The following is a 21,871-nucleotide window of genomic DNA, read 5'->3' as shown; positions in this document are numbered from 1 at the left end:
GTTATTGATGAAATTTTTGTAACAAAATTCAATAAATAGCATGTGAAAATAAAAGGTTAAAATGCGAATTACTTTTAAGTTTAATATGATAAGGAAAACACAACTAACCCAACTAAGTACTGATTTGGATTTCATATTATAGGTAAATTTTAAGCAACCCATCAACGTCTAGGCTTCATGCATAAGGAATATTCTTGGTGTACCAAACCTCATTATAGAAGTTGTTTCTACAAGAAAAATGATAACATGCAATCCAAATGTCTAAAAGTGAGGTCGATTCTTGCACTGATGATTGACATGGTTTTTGGTATGTTAACAAAGCATCAAGACGTTTTTTTTTTTGCCTATACTCTTTCTTCACATGAGATATAATCCAATCTCTGGCTGACTTGAAATGAAACCACCAAAACCAAACACTGATTTTAGCTCCATACAGATAGCTATACAAGAAGCTTCGAGGCCGCGATCCATTTGCGACATGTATGCAGGCAAACCACAATCTTACAGCCTGCATGTCACCTTATCATCAGGAAACCATAGTGTGTACATCTCTACAATCCCTGCATCTCCAACACGCTGTTCAAACCACCACTCACCAGTAAGATCAGTGATAACTCGCATTTGCCATTAATTTTTTGCTAATAAGCAGGGAAGAGGCAAAAGACAAGGCTAGGCCATACTAAGGAATATCCGATGAACTTTGTTTCCAGATACTTGTCATGCAGAGAGGAAGAAGGCATCAAATATCTGCCTTCTGTATTCACTTTCTTCTGCTATAATATATTCCACTGCCAGAATAGTTATGATGTCGATGTCTTGATCCACTACCCCTGCCACTGTTTCCTTCCAAAGTGCTACCACGGCCACCAGTCTTGTTACCTACACTCTGCATCCAGTTTGCTGGCTGGGTCCCTAATCCATTAAGCTCCTCCTCTTCTCTGTCATTATACTCCAAAACAAGCCTCTTGATGTCTTCTTTCTCTTGAAGCTCGGCTGCTTCTTTCTGTTTTGTACTCTGCACCAGTGAGGAATTCCGAGGGATGAACATCTGCTTTGTTTGCTGCTTGTTTCCACGCTTCACAAGAACTCTCACCTGAACCTCTTTGTTTCCACCAGTATCCTCGTCCAATTCCTCATCACCACTTTCCCCACTAACTCCCCTCCCGTGGTGATCCTTGGTTGATCCCTCAAAGACATTCATTGGAATCATCATGTTCAATGTAGGACGACCCCGTAGTTCTTGCCTTCTTTGTTCCATACTCTCCTACAGAACATATGAAGCAATTACTTTGAAAAGTTAGAAATACCCAGACATAGCTAAACAAGACAGAATATATTTGAAATTACAAAAGATTTTTGAAATTTAGGGATTGGATGGAAAAGAGCTAAGAGAAGACATAATATATTTGAAAGAATAAAATCTCCAAATAATTGAGATATAAAAGCGCAAATCAGTGCACAGGTCTCCCACCTAGTCAAACCATGAAAGGTTTGAGACTTACCCCCAACAAGTGATGAGGCTATTTCCAAAAATTGAACATGTGACTTCTAAGTCAAAAAGTAGTGACATTACTGTTGTGCCAAAGCCCATCCTCATTGTGATATATTATAAAAAACAAATAAAAACTCATTGTACAAGTGCAGCTCAACAAGTTAGCATGGACCAGCTCAATAATTAAGATAGTCTACTAATGAAGTTATAATCGTAATCTAATATCCAAACAAATATGAATAGAATCATCTATCTGTTGTCTCCAGTTTTCCTTTTCCCATTCTTTTTAATTCCAGATGATGTTCAATTAGAGGAAATTAGATTTAGTTTTTCTTTATCATAATGGCATAACAGTAGAATTCCTGGGGAAAAAAATTAAATTCACAAAGAAAGCATCAAACTTTTGCAGAAATGTAGAAGGAGCAAGCAAATACAATAAATTATGCAAATACTTGCCTGCACTACAGCCTTGAGCTCCTGATCGAAATCAGCCTCTTCCAGAGGGTCCACCTCCGTCACTTTTTGTCTCACATGCACTTCATCCTCCTCATCGGTAGCAGGTCCAGGCCCATCATCTTCATCATCCTCAGTTTCACAGCCATCATCATGATTCTCTTCATCCAACTCTTCATCATCATGACCCTCTACATCAATTGTGTCACTCCCTGAATCAGTCTCACTGTCATTAACATCATCTTGCACTCCATTTTCCTCCGTACCATTATCAATGCTCTGTCCATTGCCAACCACAGTAGTAGTGGAAGTGGTCCTACTTGAAGACTTCTCATTGTCAGAATGTTTTTCACCACTAGCCTTATCAGCAGAAACTATCCGATCATGTTCCTCAAGTTCTACTAGAGCTGCATTCACTTCTTCAATAGAAGTGTAACGAGCCATATTGGGTCGTAAGTCCGCAAACAGATCCTGCACACAACAGATAATGAACAAAAACATTAAATTCAAGACAACAAAGATACATATACCATTTATCATGGCAAAATAAGACTACCTCTGTCCCAAAATGACTGCAGTTTAAGGTTTTTTCGCATAAATTAAGAATATACGCGTTACTCGAAACATTTTTACTAAAATAATCTCATTCTCTCATCTCAATAAATGCATTGCTTTTATTTGCTGCAAATAGAAACATCAATATAATTTATAAGTGGACAAATTATGAAGAAAATAATTACTTCGTTGAAAATCAAGAGTTTACCAATTTGGAATTCAGGTTAAAGCCTACGGGGGTAGCACAACATGCTAGTTATATAAACAAATCTGGTTGATACTAAGTTCTCCTTCAAAAGGTATTCCAGTGTGGTCATGCGAGCAGATGATGTTAGTGACCATTAAAAGCAAGAATAAACAAGAAAACCAATATACCTTTTACCAAACAAGAATAAAGAACAATTAGTTATCCGAAAGTGTCAAATCAAAAATAATAATAAAATTCAAGAAAGCAGCTAGGAAATTCTAAAGCTACTAAATCTTCTGCTCGTCAAAATTCTAAATATCCAGATGTTAGCTGCAATTGCCAAATAATGACATATAAGGCCACTAAAACAAATACATATCTATAGCATTAGTAGCCCAGCATTTACGGAAGAAAACAAAAAACTATAGCTAAATCAAAATCAATAAACAAACAAATTAGCATATTAACCATACCCAAATAATGAAATACAATTAAGAAAAGGGCTGTCTGACTGACCTGTAAGTCAAATTCAATGTCCAGAGGTAGTGCTCCTTTGCTTAAAATATACCTCTGGAAGTGTATTAGGAACCGATCAAGTTTCCTCTTAGAAGAGCCACGATCAAAGTAATGCCCACAAGTTTCAAGTAGAGTAATGATCAACCTTATGCGAAAACAATCTTCAGGTGGATCAAGTACATCTTGCTGATAAGATTAAAGAACAGATTCCATAATCACAAGAAGGCATACACAAAAATAAGTAAACTGAGTCAAAGAAAAACATTGAAGCATATCTACATTCAAGCCACATGTTGACCGCATAGTTTTTAGCAACAAAGTGTGCAGTAAAATGTGGTAAAGGAAGCAGAAGATGTATAATAATGACAACACATCAAAAAGTAAACCCATTTAAGTTTAGAAATGTTTACCGAGTATAGTTGCACTTACCTAGTTCAATTAGAAAATAAGATCTATGAAAATGCTGAATAATGAAAGAGAAGCAGTTGATATGAACAGAGTAAATGACATACAAAGTTGTGCACATTTTGAAGATGTCAAGCTCACGAATCATATTATAAAACAACAGGAAAAAGTAGTTTAAGAGAGGAATAAGACAAGAGACATACATGTCATCAAAGAACCAATTTGTCTTTATACTAATTCAACAATAGTGGAGCGTTTGTGTGTGTGTGTGTATACTTATTTCAAGGCTTGATAGGAATATACAAAGGAAAAAGCAAAATCAACGCACATTCATAGATCAGGAAAAGATGTACAATCGAATGCCATGAGAAATATCATCAACAGGCCTAGAGAAAAAGGGTAATTCATATTACATGTATTAAAATGGTTTAATATCCCTTGTTCAGCTATTAGAAAGCTGCATTTGTTGAGTCTGGAAGGATCGGTTTGTACCACTATTTCTCTTATTGAACATTGCCACACATACACACACACATACATACATACATACATACACATCTACATATACATACATACATACATATATATACATACATACTTACATATATATATACATACATACATACATATATACATATATATATATATATGCATGTATATATATATATATTCAAAATCTGCCACTGGCCACCATCATCTCTCGCCTTCCACTGCTGGCAACCATTTTTATGATGAATTCAAGGCAGAGTAGTCAATAGGTGTTGTGTTTTCTTCATTGAAGGTAAAGGGGGAACTTTCTATTTTAACCTATAACCCACGATTTTCACTCCCCTCTTTAGGAAATCAGCCCTACCCTCCCACCATATGCCTCTCATCTTCCTGCATTCAGCCTCAGTATTCCAGCAGTGTTTCCAATGAGGTTTTCCAGTGATACTTCTGGTGGCACTATCAACTTAACCTGCAACTTCCGACGAAAAAACTTCACAATTCTTTCTTCTTTCTTTTCTGTTCAGCTGCAATGCTTCACCTGATCATCCACCCTCTGCCACTCAACCCGTTTGGCCAACCACTTCTTTCTGTTTTACTATTTTGGACATGGTAATAAGTTGTTTTCTAACTTTTTCTTTGGGCTACTTGGTCACGAAACTTAATGAGAATATGATTTTAACTTTTTAAGTATTTTTTAATTATTTTTAAGCAAGTTCTATACAATGCAATTTAAGTCTACTTAAGGATCAAAATAGCAATCATCCGCTACCACTATCCTGCTATAGCATAATGTAAGGTGGCCGCTACACACTGTTGTTGACATCTGTGGTTCACATGTGACTTGTCAAGCTCAATCCAGCCCACACACAGTTAGACGCTTGTTCCTTGATCCATAACTCACACACTAACAACTCAAGTGCCAACCATTTTCTGTGGACACATCATTCCACCACTGCAGTATTTGCTGAAGCTTTGTTGATCTATTCCAAGCATTATTTTTTCACGATTGCATACTAGTTGGCAATCTATTCCAAGCCATAACTTTTCCCTTTTGCATACTGGTGAGCAATGCATATTCCTTTTACACCCTCTTTCTTGGTGTCTTCTTCTCGGATCTATGTTCTATGACATCTCCAAGTTTCTTTTGCATACAAGTTTCTTTTTCTCCTTCATTGAATCTAAATTTTATTCTATCTATTCCTTCTTTTTAATCTTATACAAGTCAATTGACTAAGTCCTTATATTTTTGGAAGGACATGAACATCATGGTCTCTACTATTTTGAAATGCAGTCATTGGCAGCTTGTGCTGTTGTCTTGTCTATGTTGAAAGAGATGCTAAAACTCAGTGTTTGAAAATTAATTTAAAATTGAGAAGTGATAATGTCAAAGTGTACTTCAAGAGCCAAGAAACATCTAAGAAAAACATTCAAAATGCTCAGTTGAGAGTTTTGGCTTTTGATAAAAAAGGATCAAATCATCAGTTTAGCCAGCTCCAGCTTATGGAATAAGCTTTAATTGATGATTTTTCTTTTGTCCATATATAGTTTGGTTGGCAAAAGCCATTACAACTCGAGCAATAATTCTTTTTATTCATGCACAACATGAAGGAAATGGGTGTAGGCAGGATTTTATTACATGCAGTTGCAAAAGCTACAAAGGACTTTACCAGCTGAGCTAACTGAGACCTGAAACCTATGGTTGTTGGTTGTTGATTGTTTATTGTTGAATAGTGATATTGCAAAACTAATAAAGACCAAACGAAATTATAATGAAACCAATGATATTGCATCCTCAAATCGTTCTAAATTGAATAGTATATCATCCTGCCTTTATTGTATCGTCCCTCATATCTCTAACAAATATAACTTTTTATCAAAGAGAATAATAAACTATTGGACATTAAAATAAAGTAATACTTAAATGGGCAAGGATTTATAATAAAAAAGAAAAGTTGACAAAAGAGGGAAGTGTATAATCTTCATACTGACTATGGAAAGGAAAGCTCGTGAAAAATTTAAGGCACAAACAAATTTTGGTACATATCGAGTGGAAGCCTTTGTTTTAAACAAACATACTTTCAGGTTTTAGGAATACAGACTGTGAAGATTAATTCCTTCTACTCCTAAAAATAGGTAAATAGTGAAAAACCAATACCTCTGATGTCCCATGACCATAGACGAGAATGAGATAAAGTGTCTCAAAAATAACAGAAGAGTCTACATGCTCATAGTTGTAAAGCTCCCCTAAAAATCGCATGTAAGCAATGCGTCTTTGCTGCATACTGTAGTCATTTAACTCCAGCCCAACTCTAATCTCCTCAAGAACCTGAAAATCTTATCCAAAGTCAGAATGTCACTCCAAGAGTGCAAATCTTTTGGAGTGGTAAATCTTCAGCAAAACTCTCATCCCTTGGAAATACTGTTCGTTCTATAACTTGAAATAGTAAATTTTTCATCATTAAACAAATAAAGATAATTTGGTTATTGTTAATGTGTTGAATTAAGTGTATAGATTCCAATTGAGGCAACCCTTGTTCAGTCTGACCAAATTCCCATGCAAACAGGTAGGCACTGCTGAAAATATGCATTATCGTACAATCAAGAGACCACAAATCAAGAGTAATATCAAACATACCTCATCAACAATAGCTACAGCAAACTCATCATGATAGCGACTTAATCCAGCAGCAAGAGATGCAATGAGGTGGATCTGACCATATTTTCCTTTGTAGACCTTCATGAAGCACTTCAAAAGATATGTCTCGCATTCATTCCAGGGTAATTTACGCAGTTGCCTCAGCACATGCTCAATGGTAGACTTGTCAAGATCAGAGAAAAGTAATTTTCTGATATACTGCAATGAAGATGTCATTAAAATATGAAATGATTAGGAAACTTTTTTGAGACAAAAAAATAAAAATAAAAATCTCACCTGATGCAATGGAGGACGAACTTTAGCTACTCGTGCAGATCTTTCTGGTGGTTTGCAAAGGTAGTATGCATTCTCCACTAAAGTGCTATGTCTCGGATCCAAATTTTTTACATTTTTCAAGCGCATCAGTATCTCCAACATGTTACTCATTCTTATACTAGTTTCTGGAGATCGATACAGAAAACGGCCACATGTTTCAAGAAGATTGCAAGCTACATCAATGTTGTGATGTGTAAAATCATCTAAACAGGCCTGGAAGAATGAGAAGAGATCAATCAAGGATTGAATTTATATACGAACACATCAAGATTACATAAATTCGTTCTCTTTGACTCTCAACAAATAGAGAAAGGGTTCAATAGATTTAAACCTGGAGTAAGTAAAGGGGGAAACATAGAACAAATTAATTCTGTTAGAATAAATAGTAGTAAATAGAACTTATTGTGCTTTGTATTGAACCTAGTTCCTAGGTGTATCTCTTCGAATTCTCATCTCTTCCCTCCCATACATTGCATCTAATGTATCCAAAATGATTATAAATATGAAATCATAAGAGAGGGAAACATACTCTCTCAAATTCAATTAATTCCTTTGTATTATCTTCAACTAATTCAAGATCAATTATTCATAACCTGTTTAACTTAGTCAATTATCAAGATAGAGATTAGTTGTCTCAACCAGATTGAAAAGATTTTTCTCAAGCATTTGGAAGGCTATGTTTCTAGAACTTATTCAAGAGAGTTTACTACAGCAAGTGTCAGATAACTCTTTCGTAATTCATTACTCATAAAAGGTTAAGCGCAGCTTGAGAACAGGTGACTAACTATCATATATTTTCCTCTTTTCAAGATATTAGAGAAAATAATTGATTGGGGGTGTGGTCGAAGTAAATGACAGTCCAAAGTTTTCAAGTGAGAAGTTATTTATTGGTTTTGTCCAGTCATTAATAACTTCATTATGTTTAGATGATAGTAGAAACATCCATTATAAGGAGTCCAATTGAAACAAAGAATATATGTCTCCTTGCCATCCAAACCAAAATAAATGAAGTTTTCCAGAAAAAAAAAAAAAACTGGTAATGACAATCTTTCACTTCATTACCAATCCTAGGTAAGATTTTTTTCTTTCGGCAACATACTTACCACAATGTTTATATCAAATTCATAATGAACAAAAAGAACAATTTCTTAAATTTACATTGAGCAAGGCTTTAAACAAAAGATTAGTTTGGCTCTCTATATCTCAAAATAATTACAAGACAAGAAAAGAAAAAACTATGGACAACTCAAGAATTTTCTTTACCCTCATCCTAGTGGCTAGTTGTATCCTTCCGAATAATCTATAACCTACAAACAATGCGGCAAATTCCCAAATAATTTTTTATTTTGAAACTTTGAATGAATCTTTCAATTTCGAGAAATTAAAAAGAATCTGAGGAGTCTTCTCCACACATGAACCAGGAAAACATATTGTACCCTAATAACAGAATTAGGGGCTATTTGTCATACTAGGAAAGACCATGGCACCAAAAGGGCATTTGATCCATGAAAAACTTTTAAATCATTAAATATGGAGGATAACAAAGTATAATTCGTCATAGAACTTATCAATACCCAAGACTTCCATATCAGAAAATAAATAAATAAAAGGGGAGTTTTAATAAAACGCAACATATTCATGGCAAAACTGAACCGTCATAAAAAAATTGTAATCATAATTGGAAGGATCTAGCTTTCATTTATAAAAATTTGATTATTAATATATTGTACCTTCAAACAACTGAAAACTAGGCCAGGAGAAGCAATTTTGAACTTGCAAAGTTCTCCAATGAACCTGATGTTCCTTATCTTTGTCTCAATGTTCATCTGGTCCTGTAAAGACATTTCAAAAAAACAGCTAACAAAAGTAATCAGCTAAATTTGAAGCAGAGGGTAAAATATTAATCATATATGCAAAATTGTGTAAAATAACCTTTTTATTTATTAAGAAATTGAATTCCTCCTCCAGCATTTGTAACAAAATGGAGGAGACATCCTTCATACAAGTTGAGAGTGTGGCAACCATGCGTGAATAATATGCTAACAGTTCTAGAGATGTCCTTGGCACATTGAACAGAGCCCTCACAAGCTTTTTTCGATTTGATTTTGAATTCAGATAACAGAACTCAACCTAACATGTTTTAAACAAAAAGGCATAACAATTAACAATGACAAAAAAATTAACAATACAATGTAAGAACATAAGAATAAGTAATAGAGCAAAACAAAGTATCCTCACAGTTAATTGATCTATAAGGTCCCGGCTCACACAACCAGGAAGCCTCTGCAGTAGAGCATCCAAATTTGTCCCTTCAAGACTTCTGAGTTTGTCTTTTTCATTTTCCCCCTTTTTATCATTATCTTTTTCTTTTTCCTTCTCTCTGTCCAATTCTTTAGACTTTTCTTTTTCTTCCTTCTCCTTCACTCTTTCTGTGCTTTCTGCCTCTGGCAAAGCATTAGACTCTATAGAGATCTCTCCACTTTCATGGGTGGTCTGTTGACCTTTGTCTGATTCAGGTACTATTTCCTAGATAAACATATATCTTGAAGTAAGTGAGTAGTTTCAGAAGGGTGGTAACGAAAGAAAAAACACCAACAGGATGTTTATATGAGTAAATGCTTATATTATTCTTTCAGAGAATTATATGGCACAGTGACTAAATTGACAGAAAAAGTCTTTTAATAGAAAAAGCATTTTATTAGACAGAAAAGAGGGATACAAGAATGCACACAATAAGTCCAATACAAGGACAACCAGATATAAGAAATATGAAACTAAGTAAATTGTCTAAATTTTATGGCTTGTTCAGAAACAATCACCAATGAGTTCTTACAGTTGGTTGGTCTTGACCCTTTGCAGATTGATCACTGCTTTTTGGCTCTGTTTCTCCCAAAAGCACAGCAGGAACAAACGCTCTAGAGAAAATAATGCAGGAAAAAGTTCCTTATAAAATAATACACTGTTGAACAACTAAAAGGAAAACTTCAAACCATCCATGATTACATCAAAACATTAAACAGGAAAGAATACAGAAATCAACTGGACTAATATATTTGTTGCAGAGAAGTATTTTAGAAGAACAAACCTAAGATCAGGTAAACATTCATAGAAAGTCCTTGTATCTTCATCATCCCATATTGGTTCAACAGCAGAAGAATCTTTACCAGAAGCAGAAGAAATACCCTCCTCACCACTGGTAACCCTAGTCGTGTGTCCATCCTCTGGCATTACAGGAGGCTGCATATCAAGTGCTTCTGCTAATCTATTACGAGAAAATCATAATTACAGGATTGAAGAACAAAGGAATAATTAGTGACATCAGAGAAATATTCACTCAAGAATCATTAAACATTTAGTGTTCATTAGACAGGAAAGTAAAAGACTGAATTTAAGAATAACTGAATTCAGTGGATAGTGAAGCAGAGCTATCATACAAAGGCAACAAATTCTTTTAACCAATTTGGGGTACCAGGCCAAGAGAGATACACACTTGCTGGAGGGTGGAGCTCACCTCAGACAATGGGATGTTAACATATAGGAACCGACGAACCTAAATGCATTATGTTTCTAAAAGACAAATATTTCCCTGAACTAACCTAACCAACATATAATTATAACCAGATTTGCCTCAAATTTGCTTGACTGAATGTCTCACTAGACCAAAGCTTTCAAGAACACGCATATATGCTAGTGATGGAATGAAATATGCATGTAAAGCTACACATGTAAACCATAAACTGGGGTTCTTAGTATTTCAAGAATATGTTTAGTCAGTATACACTAAGAACATATTCAATGAACAGCAATGAAATAGTCAAAAGTAAACAAAACAACTTACGATGAAACATTTCTGTATAAATGGTCATAGGATTTACGAAGCTTTTCATATGAAGCAATATTTTCATCACTAAGCTCTCCTTTTGCGTTCAAAATCTTTGAATTTTCATGCTCCATTAATCGAAGTGACTGTCAGAAAGCAAAATTGAGCAATAATCAAAGAGGGCATAACAACCTTCTGTTTGTGAATGACCTTTTAGAAATACAATTCTCAGGTTTCATACTATATTTTTTCTCTCAGAAATCTCTAATACATGTGTCTGTGTTTTAGAAGGCAGAAGCTCTTACAGAATGCTCAGACTGAAGTAGTTCAGCAGAAGCATCATAAAAGGAATAGCATGCTTTCCGGAAAACTTTCTTCTGATCGGCTGTGATGTTAAGGCCTTTAAAAAACTGCATCAGAATGTCAGTACAGGATAATATAGAATTCAGCTAGTAACAGAGAACAATCCTCCATTGATACAGAGTAATATAAAAATACGAATGAGGGCTGTAGTTAAACTTGCTATCATGATGAAAAATGACTAAGGATAATTTGAAAGTCAATCAAAATCTAAAAGGAAAAAAGGACAAAAATAAGCTATAGAAGGCATGAGAATATTCTACTTAAGATTAATATAAAAAAAATACCTCTTCATGAATTTCCAGCCCACTAACAGAGAGTCCAAGAAAAATTCTCCCCTGACGAGCAAAACTAGAAAGAAGGGTCAAATTTGTTTGTGCAGCATCCCGATCTTTCAGCTGTTCCCCATTCGTAAGATCTTTTATGATATTTATAAAAATGCCACCATCTTCAATAACTCCAACAAAGAAAAGTTCCAATAGAAGTTTCAGGGTGCTGCGCTTCTTCATTGCCTTCAAGTTTCTATCAGCGTCTGACTCATCACCAGGCTTTCCAGGAGAGAAGACTTTGAGAAGCCCTTGAATCAGGCTTGGTGCGAAGTCCTTGTACCTTTGATGAAGCAAAGAACAAATCTTTCCAAAAAGAAGCAAATGATGGAGCATATCAGAAGCAAGTATTTAAATTAAGATATGCACTATATAAAGTAGTATAGAAATAAAATTTCTGTGGAAAAATCATCTGTGTGCTAAACTATGTAATTAATTATTTATCTTTGATCAATAGAAGAACGTTTAAGAAAAGGAAGTGTTGTGCAGTACAGTTACCATAATTAGAAATTTATGACAAATTTAATTAGACTTGATTTGTATGGTTTTTCTTATCATTGGGTGAGAGAAAGATATAAGTGCAGTGGAAGAAGAAGATGGAGCACTATGCCAATAGGATCTTGGAGTTCCAGGTACAATTAGATTTTATAAAGAGAAAGAAGGAGAGGGAGAATTGAAGCAAGAAAATCATACTTGTCATTGCATTAAAATACCATAACAACAAACAAAGATTATATTGCTAAGAGTAGCTTGCTCTACAAGGAACAAACACAGTTACAGCCAACTGTCACATGTCATCTGGCATGGCTGAACTAACTGCTTGCCCTACAAAGAACAGAAACAACCACATTCGGTTGTCACAACAGCTACCTAGAACTAACTGAAAAGTAACTCCGTACAAAATTCACACAGTAACCATATCTTATCAATGGATTCCCATGCTTCTGAGTAAAAAACATCAAATGACAGAAAACAGGGTGAAAAACTGCAAAAACACATACCTGAACTGCAGCTTGTATATCAGAACTTCTAAGTTTGGCATCACATATTGCAGTCACGGCTTCACTGACAAATTTGCTTAAGTTGACACTTCTCAACTCATCCATCAGAGATTCACGCTGTTCCTCATTGATCTGCTTCAGCTTCTTAATAACTGCAGTGTTGCGCTTAATACTGGAATCCAATGTCCTTAAAAATCCTGAATCTGCAAGTAAGAGCAGATTGATTATTATTCATGTAATTAATACTAATACAATACAACAAGCATTCAACAGGTCAAAAGACCTTGTTCTGCCACCTCCTCCCTCTCTCTTCCTTTGTTCTTTCACTTTCAGTTGTTCTGCCTATAATTGCAACTTCATTACATTTTTAAGTTTAGGTGAAACTTCATTCCTTGGGTTTTGGAAACACTTAGGAATCATGCTCTAAGAGAGGTTGCCGCCCATTTCTTAAGAATTATTTATCCTACGTTTGGATTTCTGTTTCAACCTCTAAAAATTACTTTTAACCCAAAAAGAACCAAGGGGATTCTTCATCTACCGTAGTTTAAATTTGCGTTCACTCCGCTGAAATGATTACCTAAACAAGCAATTAGATCTTGGAGCCAAAAGTTTGAGCAATTATTGTCTACATAGGAAGGATAGAACAGTGAATTAAGGGTAATGTTATTTCAATTTTAGAAATTTTCAAATTTCTATGGTTATAGAATGGTGCGGAGTGAATTTTGAGGGGAATACCAAATAGTAAATCTATAAATGATGCGAATTTTGAGGGGAATACCAAATAGTAAATCTATAAATGATGCGCGTGATTTTTAATTATTACAGTACACACAGGAATGCTTCTTAGTTTCCAACTGAATTGTGTTGCAGGGATATGAACATTTTGGATCCAAAAGGACTCCCAAGGCAAGAAAAATTATCAGAACTTACCACTGACTTTCTACACTGTTCTGAGATCATAACTTTGGTGATCTTGAGTGACAAGAAACTTTTCAAGCTTTTTATTTTAAGTTTAAGTTTCAAAATGGCTTAATTTAAATTATCTTACTTGACGAATAAATTATTTGCATGGCATGTTCATATTTCTCAATAAAAACCATGTATTTTGCTTGCTTGTGCTATTTCTGTTATAGCACAGTAGTGAACGCTCATTGTGTTATAAATCATTTAAATAATGGCTATGTACTTTCAAATAAAGAAAAAGGAAGCTTCTTATTCTACTCCTCTAGACTGAGGCAGGGAGTTTAATATAGTTTGAGTGGAGAGTGCGAAAAATTGTTGCAAGACCCAATAATCTATTATTCTTGGAGTAGCTCATTTATTTTTCAAGCAGAATTATAGAAAGGACTTATGTTATGGTTTGTCATTTACCAATAATCAATATTCACAAATTGGATTTGGTTATTATAAAATTTTAAAGTATGAGCTATTTGGAAATGAACTGTGCTTTGAAATCCTCCAGTGAAGGCCCAATAATAGTTTTCATATCTCCAAGACACTCCCCTCAGGCAAGAGCCTTTTGGACTTGAAGCACAGATAATGTAAAAGCCCATTTCTGCAGAAAATGAAATTTAGTTTACAAAGAGTCTTAATTTAAGGATCAAACACTGATGATTTGGTCATAAAAACTGACACCAAGCTACAGACCAGTTCTTTTAAAAGCTTAACCTATTAAGGGGAAGTACATGAATTGCTTTTATATCTCAAATTATGCATTAGTTTAAAATTATACTGAAAACTTACATACTAATTTGCTAAATTAGAGCAGCTTCTATATTGAACGAAAACTTATCAAATACAATAACATTGACTAATGATAGTAGTGTTTAGACAACAAGAAGCTTCCAGGATGAAAGAAGCAGTCCAGAATCACATTCGAAAAGGAGCAGCTCCATCTATCTATCTACCAGAATGTGTCCGCAAATATTTGCATTAGACAACACAAACTAAGGAATTATATTATATAAAAACTAACATAAGAGTGTCATCAAGATTCATTTTCTCAAGTACTGAGTTTCCCATTTATCTTCCAATACATGATCTTTGTAGTAATACATACTGCATGCAGTATCTGTCCAAGCAATAGTTGTCAAAGGTAGAAGCTCTGAATCATGTTAAATCAATAACAAGATAAGAATCTCTCTGATCACAAATGTAATTCTTGTGCATTTTTCCAATCAAGTTTAGCACATCATGCATAAGAAAGGACTTTTATTTACAAATGAAAAACTATTATTATTCATCTTAGGGAGCCATTTTGTTGCTTTCTGATTTTGTTATGAACGAGCTATAAGACATAAGGCCGTGATGGCTAGGAAGATCAAGTAGTCTATCAAAGGTACTCAATGAGGGAGAACTTAACTCATGATATTCTCTCCAGTAAATTGAAGAATTACATACATTCCTATTGGCAGCAAAAAATCATTTAGCATATAAATAATTATTCAAAACTAGCAGAAGATTAACTAACCAGGCCTTTCAGGATTCAAATTGCTTTGACGTAAAGCCATCTTTGCCTCAACAGACTTTTTTATTTCCTCAAGGCGAGCAACAGCTTCCTGCATAAAATTAGAGAAGTCAGGCCTCAACTAAGTCATCTTGCAAGGAATGAACTTTCCACAATCTTCCATTACACACAACTTTTGATTCACCAGACAAAGTAAAAAGACAATACAAAATACCCATCCACAAATTCTAATGAATACCAAAATTAACAGCCAATTTACAGTTATCCTTCACAAAACTGCTAAATTTTCTTACTGAATACTCACAGAAAGTGAAGAAAAGAAAAAAATAATCAACCAATAAAGGCACCATATAATCATGAAAAAAAAAACTAAACCATTTATGTAAGTAAACAAACAAAGCAGCCCACAAAAGAGTAATGCTTAAACCTCATCGTCTTGTTTGCTGTTACTTTCATCCTCATGCTGATCCATATCGGTATATTGTGCTCCTAAAACACGTCCCTGCGTAGCAACAATTGGGAGAACACTGACACGAATTAGCTTAGGGTTCAGTGCGAGAAAAGAAAGTTGTTCTCCAGGCAGAATAATAGTTGAAGAAAACTGCAATTGAATGGTTAAAATACGGTAGCGATAAAAGGCGAGACAGCACATGCATAGATTTAAGGGGAGAAAACGGATCAAAGATGAAATTACCTGTGTGAGAGTCGTAATTTCGGGTAGATGAGGGAAGTGAGTTTTGGCGTAATCGTGACAGCTTGCTTTGAATGGGAAAAAAGAGAGAAGAATAAGAGAAGAAAGCGGTGAGTATTTGTTTGATATTTGAAGGAAATGGTGGTTTTGTTAAGATGATATTGCGAATGTGAGAGATGAGTCTCTCTGTTTTTTTGGGTCTTATTTGCAACACTGTTCATGTGAGTAAATGGAAACCACCTTAGAACAAGAGTGAGCCAAGGAACTTAATTATTTATTATTATTATTATTCATAATTAAAAAATTAGCAAAATAAAAATAACAACAGCCGTTTTCAATAAAAAAAATGTAAAAAATGAATGTTGTCAAATAATGATAAAACTAAAAAAAAAATTATAACAACTAGTTTGAATTATTTATTGCCAATACTATTTTTTTAATCTATTTGTAGCCTAGTAAATATTTATTTAGATTATTAAAATTTTAAAAATAAAACACATAAACTTACTATAAATAATTAAAGTTCAAATTTAATTTATGTTTCTTATTATTAATTTTTACTAGTGGAGATAGATGAACAGTAAAAACGCATGTTTTTTACATGACTGTGCTTTTATTTTATAAAAATAAAAGATAAAATTATAATTAAAAATTAATTATTATTAATAAAGAACTAAGAAAATATTATTAAAAATTATATTAGAGTTATAAAAGTTTGTAATAAAAATAATATAATTATTAATAGTTATTGTTTTATTTTTTTATTGTTGTGTTAGATAGTCAAAAACACTAAAATAAATAAAAATATGAGATGTGTAAGATAATGTATATTTTAGAGTGATATAATTCATGATGAGTGATAAGAACCATCATTATGGTTAATTTGTATTTTTAAGTATTTTTTAAATGCAATGATAATGTGTTTTTTAAAATTAGAAAATTGTGACTTTTATTATTTTTATTAAATCATAAATTTCCGTGTTGTTTCTTAAAACTTTAAATCTTAATAGTGCTTTATGATTAACTTTTTCATTTTCCTGCCTCCACTCTATCATGTTGTGATCCTAATCTAAATAGATGTTTAATTTAAGTTAGTGTTTGTTATCTGTTCTATTGAAGCTCTTCATTTTCAAATTATCCTCATGAAGGTGTTACTCAAAGTAAAATTGTATGAGTTCTAAGAGATATGACAAATCATTTGTAAGGTATACAAGACACAAGTCAATCTCTTTTTCAAGGATAGGATAGCATGTTTATAACTTTTTTGTTAGATATTCATATAAGAGTTAACATAAAGTCATAATCTTCTAATAAATCTCTGACATAAAATATCTTTAAGCATGCATGCTGCAACAATCATTTCAAGACATTTTTAAAATAATTTTTTTTTTCATACATTTTTTTTTCAATAAATTGAATTTTGTTCCTTTAAGAGAGGTTCAAAAGATGACACATGCTAGTCTAAGTCACAATAGTTTATAATATAAAGTTAAAGTGTATTAGGATGTGCAATTAATGTAATTTATATGAAGTGAGATCCTCTCAACTGTGTTTGTAGAATAACAATAATTATAATATGATGATGAAATAATAATAATTTTTAATTTTGAAATATTCTTAATAAATTTTAAGGAGTTGGACTAATCAAAAAGGAAAAAAAAACTTAGATGTTATTAAAGGATGCAAGAAAAAATACTTAGTGTCACACTACAACATCACATGTTAAAAAAGAATACAACTCTAAATAAGAAAAGAAATGGAGTAGAAAAAAATAAAGAAAAAATAAAAAAATAAAGAAAAAATAAAAAAAATAAAAGAAGGTTAATTAAATTTGTTGGATAGATATATGAAGTTTGTTAGCCATTTTCAAAAATTGTTGTTGGGTAAGTTAGGTACAAAACTTTTCTTCTCCACAACTTGTCATTCTCAAACAGATGGTTAAACTGAAGTGATAAGTAGAACTATTTATCAACTTCTTAGATGTTTTATAATTAAGAATTTGAAAACTTGGGAGGAATGACTACCTATGTAGAGTTTGCTTACAATAAGTAGTTCATTCTACTACTAAAATGTCGTTTTTGAGGTAGTATATGGTTTTAATCCTCTAACTCTCATATATTTGTTGTTTTTACAAATATAACTAACAAAGATGATCTTGTCAAAGCTACTTTATTAGGAATTTGCATAAAGATGTAAAGGCTCAAATAGAAAAGAAGATGGAGAAGTTAGCTTTTAAGGCTAACCAAGGAGAAAAAGATCAAACTTGAACCGAGAGATTGAGTGTGGGTTCACTTCATAAAGGAAAGGTTTCCTTCCAAAAGTAAATCAAAATTCCTACCTCTATAGGAGATTGACCATTTCAAGTTCTTATAAAAATTAATGATAATGCTTATATTATTCATTTACCTTATGATTATGGTGTAAGTTATAGTTTCAATATCAATGACTTGTCTCCATTTGATGTAGGTACGAAGTTGAGGACAATTTTGCTTAAAAAAGAAGGATATTATAGAGGATTATCTTTGGAACCAATACAAGAAGAATTGGAATAGGTATTTGAAGAAGAATCGTGGCAGTCCAAATGACTTATGCAAGGTCAAGGAGTAAATGATTAGAAGAAAATATTTCATTAAAGCTCATGATGAAACAAGAAGCTGGAAACTCAAAGTATGAAGATCATAGCTTATAGTTCCCCTAAAGAATAGTTTGGAGTTATTCTGAGTCCTTGTAATTTCATTTCAAGACTTGAAAGTCCATTAGGCGAGCCATGGGTCGTAAGACGAGCATTTATTTTGAGTTTTACAAAATTTAATAAATCATTGGGCATTGTTTTCACTGACAAAGTGACAAATCCTAGCGTTGGACGACGAGTTCGTTTCAATTTTCTGTTTTTTGTTTTTGAATTTTGAATTAGTTTTTGACTCGATGTATTTGAACTTATCTTTAGAATCGTAAGTGTTTAAATTTATTTATACATTTGTCAAATATAGAAGTAAATACTTTGATTGGTCATTTATGGAATTGAATGTCATTCAAGAGAGGATTATCTTTGTTTTTTTAATTAGAACACCTTTTAGAGGTTTGTTAAGGATGAAGTAGAAAGATTGCTTCCAAATATAAAGATGTTCTATTTAATGTAAGATAATAAAAAAAGGTAATTTTACAATTAGAATTTTTCTTTAATTTTAATTTCTGAAAATCTGTGAATATATCTCTACTCTAGTGATGCAATTGTTCAACTGTAGTTTGAATTATTTTTTTATTGAGAGATCTCAATTTAATTACAACAAATTTGTCAATGGTTTGAGATGCAAATTCAATATTTTATTGAAGAATTATTATGCTTGTAAAGCAAGCAAGTAACAATAACAAATAAATTATATTGTGTATTTAAGAACAAAATAATTGAAAAGACTTAGTATAAAATAGAAATATGGTATCCCTAGAATATTTAAATTGGATAGTTTCCTTATTATAAATAGGTTGACCAGCTTTAACAAGACACAAATCGCCTTGAATTGCTAAGATTGAAGAGTCTATGGGTTCAATGGATTGAAATTTCCTGCAATTCACAAGCACATTTTTCACTGTGCATGGACAATTATTAGTGATAGTCACAATCCACTCTGGGTTTCCTTCCACTTGAACTCCTGTTCTCTTTTGGCTTGTAATCACATCCCATAGATAACATTCACCAAAACCTAATACACAAAAACATGAGTTCTATGTATAATCAACATAGAAAATCTTCTAATTTATTATAAAATTTATATTACACTCACTTTCTATGCTAATTTTAGTGATAATTTGTATAGAAAGTTTTATCATACTTATTATTTTACCATTGTGTCATTTATTATGTTAAATAAAATATAACTGGTATAATAAGTTATTATAAAAAAAACTACTTTTGCACGAAAACTAAAATTTCTATATATTTGAAAGAAACATTACCTTGAGAAATAAGAGAAAGGAATAATATAACTATGCCAAGAATTTTGATGGTTGAATTAGCCATATTAGATAACACAAATGTAAGATTTGATTCTTAAATTCGTTTTGTGACACTACAACTACAACATGAGTGCGTTGCATTATTTATAGATATTGTAAATTAACTTACGTTTATTACATTATTTATTGGTGAGAGTTTTTGGGATAATTTACGTTTGAAATGAATAATGTGTAGATGAGTTATAGTGAAAAAATTACGTTGTTTTTGCTGTGAATTATTTGTAAAGAGTTATTGAATACAAGCTATATGATGTTATATAACACTTATTCAACTAAAAGTTTGACTAAATTATTAAATAATTAAATGCCTTTTTATGTATGTTATCAAAGAATGTCACGTGCACACACACCACAAAAAAGATGGCTGGAAATTATCCTTCTTCTCTTTTTAAAATTTCAAAACATATTTTTAACAATTTTTAAAAACGTGATTTTTCTTTTATAAAACAACTATTCAACATTTCTCCATTAAATAATACAGGGTTAAAATTACGTTATATTTGTTATGCATAAACTTCTAATTTCACTTTCGAGGATGAAGTTATAACAATTTCACTTAGTAATAAGTAAAGAATTAGAGAAAAAAAAATCGTATTTATTCTCCTATTTTTAGAAGGCTTTGTATTGTAAAAAATTTATTTCCAATTTCAATTATATTCTCACTTTCTCATATATCAGTTATTCAATCTTATGATGTTGAATATGTGACTGCAAAATTGGCAAGAACCTTGTGAAAAGGAAAAAAAAATGTTTATTCAGTGTTTGTATTTGATAAAATGTGATGTTTAGAATGATGCTGTTGAAGATAAATATAATTAGAGTTTATTCAGTAGTTGTTTCCAATAATTATTACAAACTTATTCAGTACTTAGCTTATTTACATTAAGCTATAGGTTGAATAAAGAATAATAAATTTTATTAGGAAATATATATCCAGTTTATATTTTTGAATCAAGTATAAGTTGAAGTGTAGATTAAGAATAAAAGAAGTCCAAGTTAAGCATAAATGGACAAAAATAAAAATATATAACACATCTGTTATTTTAAATTTTGAATTTTGAGTTGAAAGTAGATCTCTTGTAATAGGGTTTTTTTTTTATAATTTATTATTCATTAAAAAATCTTTTTTTTTTCAGTAGGAAAAATCTGCATTCAATTACACCATAAACAATAGATCATAATCAAATAAATAATAGATAAGAGGTTACACTTTAGTATTTACATACGTATATTAGTTTCTCAATAATCAGTTCATAGTTGCATGTGTAAATATTGACATTGGTAGAAATGCTAAAACACTTATAAGAATTGAAAGATGAACTCTTCTATTATATAATGTGAAGAATTGCACTTTCATATGATTTTTTAAAAACATAATACTATATGGTTTTTCACAATTCTTCATCAAATTCCTTAAATAATATTTTAATTTTCCCAGAAAAGAAAAATTACTAATTTTCACTAAATTGATTATGATAGTAAATCAATTTTTTCAATGATTAAAATTGTAATATTAAGAGTTCTTTAAATTTTAAGAAAACTATGCATGAAATGAATAATATATCATTTAAAAATATAGAGAGAAAAGAGAATTATATAAATATTTATACCGATTCACTCTATTATAAGAATTGCATCTTATTGTTTAATCAAATTGATTGGAACAATGTATTATATTTTCAATTTTCGCAAAAACTCAAGAAACAAGACAATAATACAGACAATCTTAAACTTTATTATCAATCTTAGTCAAATTCAAATATACCAAATAATTCTTTTTATGAAAAAAAAACAAGATCATCTTCGGATGTATCACAAGACAAGATGTATCACAAGATGAAAAGAAAAGATACATAAATTATCACAACGTAATTTGTTTAATCAATGGTCTTAAATCATCGATTCAATAAAGAAAAGTTAAATGATTTGTTTAATCCGGATTCACGCACAAAGACAACCAAAATAAATGCCTGAAACATACAGAACTACAAAATCCCGTACGGTTTTCGAAACCTTTTTGATCGAAAAATTGTCTTGTGTTGAGCTATGCATACACCTATTTAGAAAAGATTTCAGTGTTATAGAGCCATGCCATGCCCAGTACACGGATACTTCACCTTCGCA

General features: G+C 32.1%; 2 protein-coding genes across 2 annotated transcripts; both read right to left on the bottom strand.

The window, feature by feature from the left end:
* Positions 1-104: 104 nt before the first annotated feature.
* LOC108322636 (regulator of nonsense transcripts UPF2) lies at positions 105-15,963 on the bottom strand. Its single transcript, XM_017554787.1, has 18 exons — positions 15,737-15,963; positions 15,470-15,544; positions 15,046-15,133; positions 12,576-12,778; positions 11,536-11,880; positions 11,194-11,298; positions 10,907-11,034; positions 10,154-10,330; positions 9,902-9,983; positions 9,307-9,594; positions 9,001-9,198; positions 8,799-8,900; positions 7,030-7,281; positions 6,733-6,951; positions 6,253-6,423; positions 3,204-3,389; positions 1,949-2,416; positions 105-1,264 (listed from the first exon to the last, which is right to left on the bottom strand). Exons 2-18 carry the CDS (start codon positions 15,512-15,514, stop codon positions 761-763), a joined length of 3,561 nt encoding a protein of 1,186 aa, XP_017410276.1. The 5' UTR covers positions 15,515-15,544; positions 15,737-15,963; the 3' UTR covers positions 105-760.
* A 2,356-nt stretch (positions 15,964-18,319) lies between these two features.
* Positions 18,320-19,751, bottom strand: LOC108322630 (uncharacterized). Its single transcript, XM_017554780.1, has 3 exons — positions 19,688-19,751; positions 19,222-19,434; positions 18,320-18,387 (listed from the first exon to the last, which is right to left on the bottom strand). The coding sequence occupies exons 1-3, from the start codon at positions 19,749-19,751 to the stop codon at positions 18,320-18,322; spliced, it is 345 nt and encodes a 114-aa protein (XP_017410269.1).
* Between the last annotated feature and the right edge of the window lie 2,120 nt (positions 19,752-21,871).

This window comes from Vigna angularis, chromosome 4, assembly GCF_016808095.1.
Source record: "Vigna angularis cultivar LongXiaoDou No.4 chromosome 4, ASM1680809v1, whole genome shotgun sequence".
Classification (NCBI taxonomy): domain Eukaryota; kingdom Viridiplantae; phylum Streptophyta; class Magnoliopsida; order Fabales; family Fabaceae; genus Vigna; species Vigna angularis.
This window is presented reverse-complemented; position numbering and strand designations above follow the sequence as displayed.